The sequence below is a fragment of the Astyanax mexicanus genome, chromosome 9, assembly GCF_023375975.1.
Source record: "Astyanax mexicanus isolate ESR-SI-001 chromosome 9, AstMex3_surface, whole genome shotgun sequence".
NCBI lineage: Eukaryota > Metazoa > Chordata > Actinopteri > Characiformes > Acestrorhamphidae > Astyanax > Astyanax mexicanus.
Window position 1 is genome coordinate 37,412,662 of NC_064416.1, and position 11,889 is coordinate 37,424,550.

At 39.7% G+C, this 11,889-nt stretch overlaps 1 protein-coding gene across 1 annotated transcript in view; it reads left to right on the forward strand.

The window, feature by feature from the left end:
• LOC103045510 (probable G-protein coupled receptor 149) overlaps positions 1–10,745 on the forward strand; it is a 38,770-nt gene extending 28,025 nt beyond the window's left edge. The window contains exon 4 of the mRNA XM_022679820.2: positions 8,198–10,745. Within this exon, the coding sequence (XP_022535541.2) occupies positions 8,198–8,815 (618 nt within the window). The 3' untranslated portion in view covers positions 8,816–10,745. The remainder of the gene's footprint in view (positions 1–8,197) is intronic.
• Positions 10,746–11,889: the final 1,144 nt, after the last annotated feature.

The window sequence follows — 11,889 nt, forward strand, 5'->3', positions numbered from 1 at the left end:
AGATGTACCCTAACGTGCTCTGTCTACAGAAATCCACGTTGACATCGACCGATGACCCAACGTCCAGTGGCCCATCGATCGATGGGGGGGGAATGTAGTGGATTAACCAGAGGATTTCTTCATTGCTTGGACACAAACACACACTACCCCCACTTTACGGCCTATAAGGAAACTTCGAACCCAGAACACTCTAAAAAACCTTGGAGTAATCTTTTTTTTCAAACAACCTTAAATTTCAAAATGACATTTACTGACTATTTCTTCACTCAGCCTCGCCCGAGAGCCCTAAATGCGAGTTTAGGGTAAAATTCTGTTTACATTCCTCCAAGTCATAAACCTCGGAGTTAATGTAAACATTTGGAACATTTGCAACACATTTGCAACATTTGCATCACTAGGACGGGACTGCGGACTTAAGAGAGTGTCAAAACTTAATTAATGCCTTGGAAATTGTTAATTCACCAAATATATTATACCAATTTAGGGGTTTGTGCTTTCTGCAACCACTTAGAAATAAGATTCATGAAGTTAAAATGAATGCTCTTAGCTTGGAAATTACATTCCCAACACCAACTTCACCAACTTCCCCCACGGTCGTAAATTCCGACGACAGCCGCTTATCTAAACACAGCAGAGGGGAGGAATTTCTCACTAAGAAGATTTTGCTTAAAATACATATATATTGACTATATAAAAAAGGTGTTTTATAGAATGTTTACTAAATAATGGTATATGTGTCTGGTATATGGTATATGTGTTTGGATGTGTCCTGATTGAATTCTCCTACACATTCAAGTCTGAATCAACAAGGTTTAATTAGCATTTGATAATATAGCTTTATTTGGTTATCAGTGGTTTAATCATGTATTTTCTTTTAAGTGATTTAATTGGGTTTAAATAATATCATGACTCTTGATCTCTTTCTGACAGAGTACCATCCATCATTGTATTTCTAAGATTATCTTGAGTATTACAAAACTGTTTGTGGGCAATATATATATATTACATTTATTGTGATTCAATTGTAAGATTGTGTTTCCTGAATTTATCATCACAAACTGATATGCTGAAAAATGTATTTTGATCCACTGTTTAATTGAGTTTTCTTTTGGTTTGATCTATTAGAAAAATTCTGAAGCATGCTGACCATGTGAGCAAGGGGGGGTTTTATGGCCCTTTGTGAATCCCCACCAAAGTTTGAAATTGCTCCTAGACCAATCAAAACACAGACACTTGGGCCACAGAGCCAATCGGAGCTCAAGGGCCAAACAGGCCACAGAGACTGATAGTTAAACTGGGCAGACACAGTTCAGTTGCCAGTTTTAGAGTTGCCAGTTCAGTTGGAGGAGTTTGCAGTTCAGTTCAGTTTGGAGTTGAGGAGAGGAGAAGAAGATGTAGTTGAGATGGAAAAAGGATAGACTGTTAGTGTAGTCATCTTAAGTTAGTTTTCTTAGACTAGTGCATTTAATCTTCAAGTATATTAATATTAGCTATCCTAGGTTAAATAACTAGGCTATTTTATGATCTACGGAGTTCTCCTGCTTGCCAAGATAGTTAATATAGTTCAGTAAACCAACTAGACCAACCGACGGATCACCGAGAGAGTACGCCAGCCGATCCAGCTCCAGGGAAGGCCTTCCCTGTGCAGGGACTAGAAGCGGGTGTCGTCCAGGTGCGCCGCTGGCCCACACGAGCACCATCTTTACCCTGCGGATGGGTCCACACCGGACCTTCTAGGGGTGCAGGATGTCAGCCGAACAAGAGGTTTAAACAGCGGACCGAACCGATGGGGACCCCCCTTTGTAGACGTCTCAGAGTAAGGCAGTTTGGGTATTTCTCTCAGTAATTGGTGTTTTGGTTGGTCAAGTCTAGTTTGGTTATTGTTCTTAACTCTCTTCTTAGTATAGATTAATTTTTAGTTATTTGGCGAAAGGGATGATCTTTGTAGGCCGTAAAATATCTTACTTATCTACTTATTTTAGTGTTCTCATTTGATTAGTTTGACCTCATTACATTTAGATCCTTATTTAGAAATATTCACTTAATAGTTCTATTAATCTCTATTCCTTTCATGTCAGCATTATAACGTGTTTGTTCTTTTATTTCTCATTTATTATTCTACACTATGATTTGATATATAATGGCTACATTATGACTTTTTAATGAATTATTTACTCATATCTGTGTGATTTAATAAATACTTTTATTTTACAAAACCTGTCATTTCAGTGTGTTTTTCTGGATAACTTGGTTATGAAAATTTCTGTTACCTGTAGAAACCACACCCTGAGATGTCTTGTGTTATTAATTAATTTGATTAATTAATTAATTAATTAATCTAATTAAATTAATTTAATAACTGGCGCCCAATTAAAAAAATATTTCAACATCTCAATTAGCACCAGGTATTAAACCACTGAGCCGCTACACATCCGTATCGTCATCTGCATCTCGTCCATAAAGACTCACGTGCCAGGCTCACGTGCTGCCTGGCCTATTTTCCGACAGTGGAAGCGCTGATATAGGTATAAACTTGGAAAATAGTGCTGTGAAGATGTGTTGTTCTAGCAGTGATCATCCAAAAAAACAGTGGAATGTTTTCTTTCCTCTCTGCTTTTGTTCAACGCTAAATGATCTGCCCCTTTAGCCGTGAGTTTCGTTGAGTTTCAGACAACAAAGGCAGATGCTCTTGCCTGGCCGCTGCTTTGAAAACCAAGCTTAATTGGAAGCTGTGAGTAACAGACGTTGTGGGGCTCAGCATATCCTCAGCAAACTGTGGTGAGAGCGAGCAAGTGAGCGGGTGAGCGGTGGAGTTACGAAACTCTCCCTCATGAGTTCCTCAGAGCTGGAGGAGTAGACTCAGCTCGGCTTCGATCGTCAGCTCCGCTTCTGCTGATGGAAATGGCATGCGGACCACGACCCGCCCCACGGATGGGCCTCCTAGTGGGAGGAGAGGTCTGGACTCAGCTGGGGGTCTTAGGTTCCAGTTCCTTGGTGCATTCATAGAAGCACCCCTGGAGCGCTCTAACAAACGTCTGGTAGAGGCAGGGGTCATGTCTGACCTCGCTGCCGGTCAGGCTTGCAAATGTGAGTCTGCTTAGTGCATGAACTGCTGTATTAGAGAGAGCTGACTGCTTTTCTGAGCAAGAAAACAAAATACAAAAAACAAAAATACTCTCTCTTAAAGAGCAAAAAAAAAATCTGTCTTAAACAATTTGGAAAGAAGATTCTACAAATAAAATGCAGAACCAGTGTTTTAAGATGTTATCTGTCCTAGTATATAATATTTGCGTAGTGTAGAACTCCCAGTCCCATCTCCCAGAATAATGAGCATTCAATTTTGTGTTCTTTCACAACAGTTTTAAACATGTACTGTATTAGGACTGTCTTTAATATATGCTTGCTTTGTATTCTATATATGACTGTAATAAACAGCAATAATGTTCCTGGGTCAAATCAGCCTTTTTTTGCATACTTTTCCATTACTATTGTTATATACTATTGATTAAATATTAATTTAATCAATATTCATTACAATTTTTACCCATGAAAAATTATGATTTACTTGATTAAAAAAAAACAAGACATTCATTTTATATATAAGTACTTCACACTAGACCTCAAGCAATTTGGACTATGTGTCTCTCCACTCTTCCTCCAGACTCTGATTTACAAATGAAATGTAAAAGTTACTGATGATCAGTGATGGTTTATCCCAAACAAAAAATCGTATTTGACCCACTTTACCTGCTGGGTGAACGTAGCCTTAAAGTCTCTGTGTGACATTCTTAATATTACATTAGCATGTCTAAAATATGATGTAATAAAATGCATATCACCTAATCTGAATTAGGTTTTCGCATTACGTTTGCTAGTTTTTATCTTTAAGCCCACCTGGAGTGCATGTGCTTTTGCTGAGAATTTGAATGCATTACTAGGTGTGAAGGGAAGCTGCAGTTTGATGATGCTGAGGGGACCTTCCAAGCCTCCATCATGCATTCCTGACACATGCAGAGTCCACCCCCACACTCGGTACTCGGTGGAAAGTACGCTGCACACTTTTCATTATAAAGTAAATCACAGGCAGTCTGGGACAGGGACGTGTCAGGTTTGGAATTCTTCTTCTTCTCGCTCTGTCTGCCTGATCCAGATGATGTGTTTATTATCTTTTGCCGCTCCAGTTCCTCTACGTTTCTCCTGGTGTTGCTTTTACACTCCTTTACAAATGCCACTCAGCTCAGCTGGGCTTTTTGTACTGATAGCAAAGCTCGGTGAAAAAATAGCTGATATTTTGCTCCCCACCAGAACCGCATCTGTATAAAATGCTAATGTATTTATGTTGCAAATCAGGTGCTGATTGCATCTCTAAATTCCATCTCTGGACTCGGTCCCCAGGTGATGTTTTCCATCACGCCTCCATCTGTAGCCTATTCCCAGTCGCATCTCTTCAGCTTCAGTGAACACTGCATGTAGTTTAATCCAGTCAGAAGCAGGGCTGATATAGTTTTGCTAATTCATTGTTTATCTACCAAAAACAAAAGTATTTGCGTTTAGTTTCAGTGAATACACTGACATAAAGTCATGGGATAGCAGATATAGCTTTGAAAAAAATAAAATAAATAAAAGACCACTTCAGTTTCTGAAACAACATTTCTCTCAAATGCCAAAAAGAATATTGTAATTGAAAGCATTTATTTGCAGAAAATGAAAAAATGGCTGAAATAACAAAAAAAAAGATGCAGAGGTTTCAGACCTCAAATAATACAAAAAAAAAAAGTTTATATTCATAAAGTTTTAAGAGTTCAGAAATATTCAGAAAAAAATATTTGGTGGAATAACCCTGTTTTTTAAATCATAGTTTTCATGCATCTTGGCATGTTCTCCTCCACCAGTCTTATTTCAATTTGGTAAAATCAAAGAAGCTCATAATTTTTGAGTGGTCTCTTTTTCCCAGAGCTGTATGTTGATTTTTTTGTGTACTAGGAATATGTAATATGAGTAATGAGAAGGTATTACCACCCACAGTGGACAGTGCAGTGGGTGGTAATGATTGTGACCAGTGTTTTTGGTCTAAAACTCACAGAAATGACATCCACATTCAATGAAGGAAGCTTGACATATATCCCACAGTTTAGTGCGGCATTCTTGAGCTTCTATGGGAAATGGCAAAAGTCATGGGATAAGATACTCTATGTGGCATGTCAGTGAGTTCAGTTCTAGGCAAATTATCTTGTCTTACTATTTACTTTTGCATGCTTTTCCTTTTTTTTTTTTACAAGACTACACAACCTGTTCACACGTATGTGGACTCCACAGCAAATGAATTTATTCAGCTACTATAAGCTGCATCCATTCCTGACAGAGATGTGTAAATAAACACAAACACAGAGCTTGTCTAGCAATAGACTGTAATAGGACTGTGATACAGGGGTTACAATATTATATACTGCTGTACTGTAAGCAAGCCGAAATACTCTTATTGTTTAAATCGAATTGTAGAAACATCTGTTGTGATATATATTATAATAGACATATTTATAAAATGTGATCATCTAACATCCTGACCTTACAAATGCTCTTGTCACTAAATGCAATTAAACATTTATAGCAATGCTAGGACTACAGGATAGTAGAAAGACTTTCCTTGACATTAGAGACAGTTACTCCAACAAAATCAGTATAAACCATTCGGTTTTAGCTCCAAATTTTGCCCACCTTGAATTTTGAACATTGCTTCAATCCCATCAAACGTCTGACACAAAGCTTCCTCCGATGAGTCAACGCACTCAGAGAAGGCTGCTTAGCGGCCAGTTCTGCCACACTGAGTGGCTAAAGCTTTCTATAATGAGAATCGTGGAGAAGGAAACTTTATTTTGCCCCCACATTTTTAACAGAAGGGACCCCCAAACTGCTCAACCTGAATTTCTCATTAGAGCCCCAATACAAAAGTCAGAAACATTCGTAGAGTCTCTAAAGTGTGTAAAGTGTGTAAATACTGAAGGTAGTCTAAAGAATGGACGCCCAGACTCCTTGTCATGCTCTGATCAGAGCTCCGCTGTTCACGGATCTCTTACACCGGGCTGGTCTCATTATCTTCAGACGAGTGTCGAGTGAAACAGTGAGAAATTCATCAACCTGCTTTTTTAAATGGCGCTGCCATTTTGTAATTAATTGAGCGCCTTTCAGCTTTCCTCTCCCATGAGATTGGAGAGGGTTCTTTTTCACATTCGTTCTGTGTCCTTGTCAAAGAACGCAGAGTCCTTTGCGACGTGTCTTTTTAATCATTGGACATGATTTACAATAGATTGTTGTAAAAGAGTGTTCTATTGTATTAGACTGAGAACTACGACAGAGTGCTGTCTGCCTCGCTAAGGAATGAATATACGTCATGCGTCCGCAATTAGAAACTGCCTTATTTCTCTTCAAGCAATGTTCTCAGCTACCAGAGGCAGCTTGTAATGCATAAATCAGATTCATTATTCATAGTGTTTTACTGTGGAGCCAGCACACCGGTCCGTCTGTTTAGGCAGCCTGAGATAGACCGACTCAGTTAAAGAATGATAGTCAGATAAGGTCTCTCCACTCTCTTTGTTGGAAATGTAAAAAAAGGACTTTTGGTGTTCTAAAATGTGAAAACAACCAATAGTTTTTACAAAACAGCAACTATGTGTTTTTCAAAGCAGGCTTACATTGCATTCCTGTGCTCCCTTGGTCTTCAAGGTGTGTCTGTAGCACCAGACAGTCATATAGCTTTCCATTGCCAGAGATGCCTTAAATACATTTATATATATATATATATATATATATATATATATATATATATATATATATATATATATATATTACAACAACTCAGCACTCCTGCATGTCTAAGTTAGGACTAGGCAGCTGACTGTTGTCATGGTTTTAATTAGAAAGTGGTACACCTAAATTTCCCGCCGCCAAGAACACGCCAGAAATTTACCTGAACACACCTCATCTCCAGACCACCATGCCCACTGGCGTAGATATATTCCTAAAGTATTTTAAAAGCAACCAACAACTTATTTGAATGTCATTCAGCAACTGCAGGTTGACATCAAATGACCTACAAACAGAATGGCAAATGGAAGCTGGGATGAAGTGCATGGAAATAATGGAAATAACAAGTAAAAACAGGCTTCTACAGGCAAGGCAAGTAATGTAAAGCTAAAATAAAGCTCTTCATTAGTGAGAAGCAAAGAAGAGCCAGGCTAAAGTTTGCAAAAGACCATAAAGTTTCAATCATATAGGACTGAAGTGAGATCATCTTCTCTGATGAGTCCAATTTTCAGCTTTGCCCAACACTTGGTCGAATTTTTGCCAGAAGACACATAAGGTCACCCAACAGCAGTGTGAAAGACTGGTGGAGAGCATATCAAGATGCATGAAAGCTGTGATTAAAAATCAGGTTTATTCCACCAAATATTGATTTCTCAACTCATTAGTTTTGTTATTTCTAAATAAATGTGAACTTGTTTCCTTTCCATTATTTGAGGTCTAAGAGGACTGCATCTTTTTTGTTATTTTGATCATTTCTCATTTTCTTAAAATAAATGCTTTTACGTGAAAATATTTTTATTTTGAATTTGGGAGAAATGTTGCCGGTAGCTTGTAGAATAAAACAACAATGTTAATTTTACTCAAACATAAACCTATAAATCTGATAAGAATGTGATAATTAAGTAAGTGAAAGTATTTTTTCCCGGAGGTGTATATACAAAATATTAAAGAGAAATTTGGGTTTATGATAATTGCTCTTTGGCTCTTGTGCAAACCAAACCACAAGGAGTAGATAACAGATTAGCCATGGTATGTTATATCACTAGAATTGGGACATCTATATGAGCTGGTCTCTGTTGCAGCTCTTACTGTAGGTGTGGAGCTCTGCAGTTATTGAATTGCTGTTGTTCCTAAATGATTTCATCTTATAATACCACTCACATATGGTGGAGTAATTGATTTTATAAACGTGTGGCAATGGGACTGAATGGAACACATTAAGTGAATAATTATGATGATCCATATGGTTCATATGTAGAACAAATGACTGACAAATCAGCACACAGCACAACATTGTCAGATTTCTGGGTCAAAGGGTATGGTAGATGATGCTAGTAATCCAGTGTCCATTTGCTTTGTCTCATTTAGTATTGTTTTCTATTGTGTTTCTCCACAGAGATCAGCGGGTGCAGGTGGATTGGCCATCCCTCTGTGTGCATTCCAAGGCACCGTGTCCCTCCACGCACCCACAGGCAAGACACTGTCCCTTTCCACCTACGAAGTCAGCAGTGATGGCCTCAAAATCTCCCCCAACAATGCCAAGAAGGTGGAAGTGTACCGCTCCAAGTCCGTGGGCCATGAGCCCAGTGCTGAAGAGCCCAACTCAGGTGGCAGCAGTGGAGGAGGAGGTCCTCCGGTGCCTGGAGGTGTAGCTGATACCAATGTAAAGATCCACCTGGAGGTCCTGGAGATCTGTGACAATGAGGAAGCAATGGATAGCGTATCCATTGTCTCCAACATCAGCCAGTCATCGACTCACGCCCGCTCCCCATCGCTGCGCTACTCACGCCGCGAGAACCGTTTCGTGTCATGTGACTTGGGCGAGACAGCATCTTATTCACTGCTGATCCCGACCAACCCAGATGCCGACAGCATCAACATCCACATCCCGGACACGGTGGAGGCGCACAGGCAGAATAGCCGGCGCCAGCGCCAGGATGCTGGTGGCTACCGGGAGGAGATCCAACTTCTGAATGAAGTCTATAGGAGGCAGGGTGGTGACCTGGGTGACTGAGGTTCCAGCCTGCCAACTTCTAAGACTCTAGTCTGAACTGAGACGGACTTGGAAGGTGCTCTGAATTAGATTTTCGAAAGAAACCTGTGATTTGTGTTGGTACATGCTTTGAAAATGTTAAAAGGCAGCAGGATTTAGAGGAAAAAAGGGTATGCAGTCAAGGTTTGATCTGGACAAGGAAAATGAGAAAGAAACAGCTAGGTAAAAAGAGAAAGAAAACTGAATTGTTGGACATGTTAGATACAGTTGGCCACAGTATGTAGATCAATTGATCAATTGGTTTATACTCTGCAACAAAAGAATTGGCAAAAGTGGCTTGGGCTCATTCCCATATTATTCTCGGCAACCGGGGTGTTGGTGTTTTAGAATCAGCAACCAAGGTATTGGTACATGCATCACTTGACCCAGATGTAAGATGTAATCATTTGGGGGCCAAGATGAGGCCTAGATTCAAACTGGAGAGAGGTGGGGGTTCGGATAAGACTTGTTTGAGTTCGGGGACATGATTTAGGTCCTCAGTGAGGTCTGGGCAGGACAGAGACCCTCAGTGAATGAATAATAATGAATAATAGTGGCAGAATGCCAGCAGGGCAAATGAGAATAGGGGATCTAGGAGGAAAGAAACATCCAGCAAAAAAAAGGAGATAGGAGCTCAGTTTATTACCATACAGTTTTGGCAGAAGTTATTTGGTTACTGGATCGACCAGTGGAGATCTTAACTAATTACATAATTGGAGGAAATCAGAAAAAAAGAAGAGTGTTTCCAGGAGGGAAGCTGTTTTTTCTTTACAGTTGCTACAGAAGCTAGGGGGTTACTTGCAAACATAAGGAATGAATGTGGTCAGGGGTCACTATTGGCTCAGAAACAAGAATCATTTCACTGTAGAGTCATGAAGTCATGGCAGAGGTTAATTGGTTATTGGATCAACCAATGGAGGTCTTACCCAGTATTGTAAACTCTGTCTTGAGGAGGGAACTGGCACGTGATCAAAGGCAAAAGATAAGGGTCAACAATTTGCTTATTTTTTTCAAGACAAAGGGAGTTATGGGATACTCAGGTGGTGGTGGTTACTTGAAAATGCACTGAGGTCAAGAGTCACTGGTGGTACCAGAACAAGAACAGTGTTTTACTATAGAGGTTTGGCAGAGGTTAGTGGGTCACTGGATCAACCAGTGGATGTCTAACTCAATTGTTTCTGAGATGGAAATGGAAAGTGATCAGTGGCTACCATAATAAACAGAAGTGTTTTACCATAAGACATTATGCCAGAGTCATGGCAGAGGTTAACAGATTATTGGACCTACCAAACCAATGGCGGTCTTACATGATTGGTGGAAATCAGAGGGAAGGTCAGGGCAAAATGAGGGAGTAGGTGCTTTTAGTTTAACAAATTGCTAAATTGTCCAAGACAAAGAGGGTTGGGGATTGCAAACATTCAAAAAGGAATGTGGTCAAGGGTCACTAGTGGCACCAGAATAAGAACAATGTTTTACCTTACAGTTTGTGTCAGAGGTTTGCCAGAGGTTAATGGGTCATTGGACCAAACAATGGATGTCTAACTCAATTGTTACTGAGGTAATAACATAAGGTTATTGAGAAGGAAATCAATGCAAGTGATCAGTGGTTATCAGGGGGAAGGAAACATGCTTTCAGGGGCAAATAAAAGAGAAAGGGGCTTTTCTAAACTGTCCCAGACAAAGAGGGTTAAGCAATACTCTGGTGGTGCTGTAGGGAGCTGCTTGGAAACGTGATGAGGGAATGTGGTCAAGGGTCACTAATGGCACCAGAATACGAACAGTGTTTTACCATAAAGTTTGTGTCAGAGGTTATGGATCATTGGATCAACCAATGAAGGTCTTACCCAATTATGCTATTGATGTCTTGAAGAGGAAAATGCAAGTGATTGGTCAGTATCAGCTGGTAGGGAGGAGTATGACAGGAAAGGTGCTTTTATTTTGACAAACTTTAATAAACTTTCCAAGACTTCCAAAGGCTTAATCCCATTTTATCCCTTGCACCTACTGCTTAGCCATACTCCTTCGTTTTGCATGTTGATACCAAGGGATAGGTATCCCAATTCTTGTTAAAATAGAAAGGCAGGGTAAAGTGTTAGGTAGAACTTTTAGAGGCACACTCCTAACAGCTACAAAGAAACGATGTATTTTTCTTTGTTAAAAAATACAATAACAATTGCAGTATTTTGTAGTTTATTTGCTTCAATTGTTGTTTCAATGCATAATGATGCTAGGAGCTAGCCCACTTTATTTTCCGTTCCACATTAATTGGTACAGCAGTTACATTCTGCAACCTGTCAGCTACTTATCAAAGAGGTTATTAGGGTTGGAAAATAGTTCCATCCACTGTACACTCAAAACAAGGGTTAGTGGAACAAATGAGAAATGGGATTAGGCCAAAAAGAGGTTATGGAATAATTGGGAGCTACAGGGCTCCTTGAAAAGTGTGGAAGGAATGTGGTTATGGGTCATTAGTGATACCAGAATAAGAACGGCATGTTATGATACACTCTGTCAGAGGCATGTCAAAGGTTAATTGGTTACTTGATCAACCGATGGAGGTCTTACCAGATTATGGCAAGTGATTGGAGAAAATCAGAGCGAAGATTAGAGTATTTTTTTCACGGTTAACTGAAAGGGAAAGCTTTTTTTTTTTCTTTCACACAGGGTCAAAGAAGAAGACAAGCGCACATGTTTGACCCTGTGTTCAATGGAAGTGAAAAAAACAGAGCATTGTCAAAAGCGAGTTCTTAAAAAGTGTACAGGGCTGAGAAATGCAAAGGTCTCCCCTTTAATCTTCCTTCCATTTTCGTTTTCTGGCAGTCGGCTGTCCTTGAGCCTGTGAATAGGCAGAAACAGTGACAGTCGCGGAGTCCCAGAAAAAAAAAACAACATCTGAGGCTGCTGTGTAAAGTCCTGGAAAGGAACTAAAATGGAGTAGCTTGCCATAGGGACAAACAAGACTGTGTCTGTGTGTATTTATGCGTGTGGAAGTGTGAGCGAGAGTGCGAGCGAGAGAGAGCGAGCAGAAAAAGAGATTACTATAAATACTTTTTAGT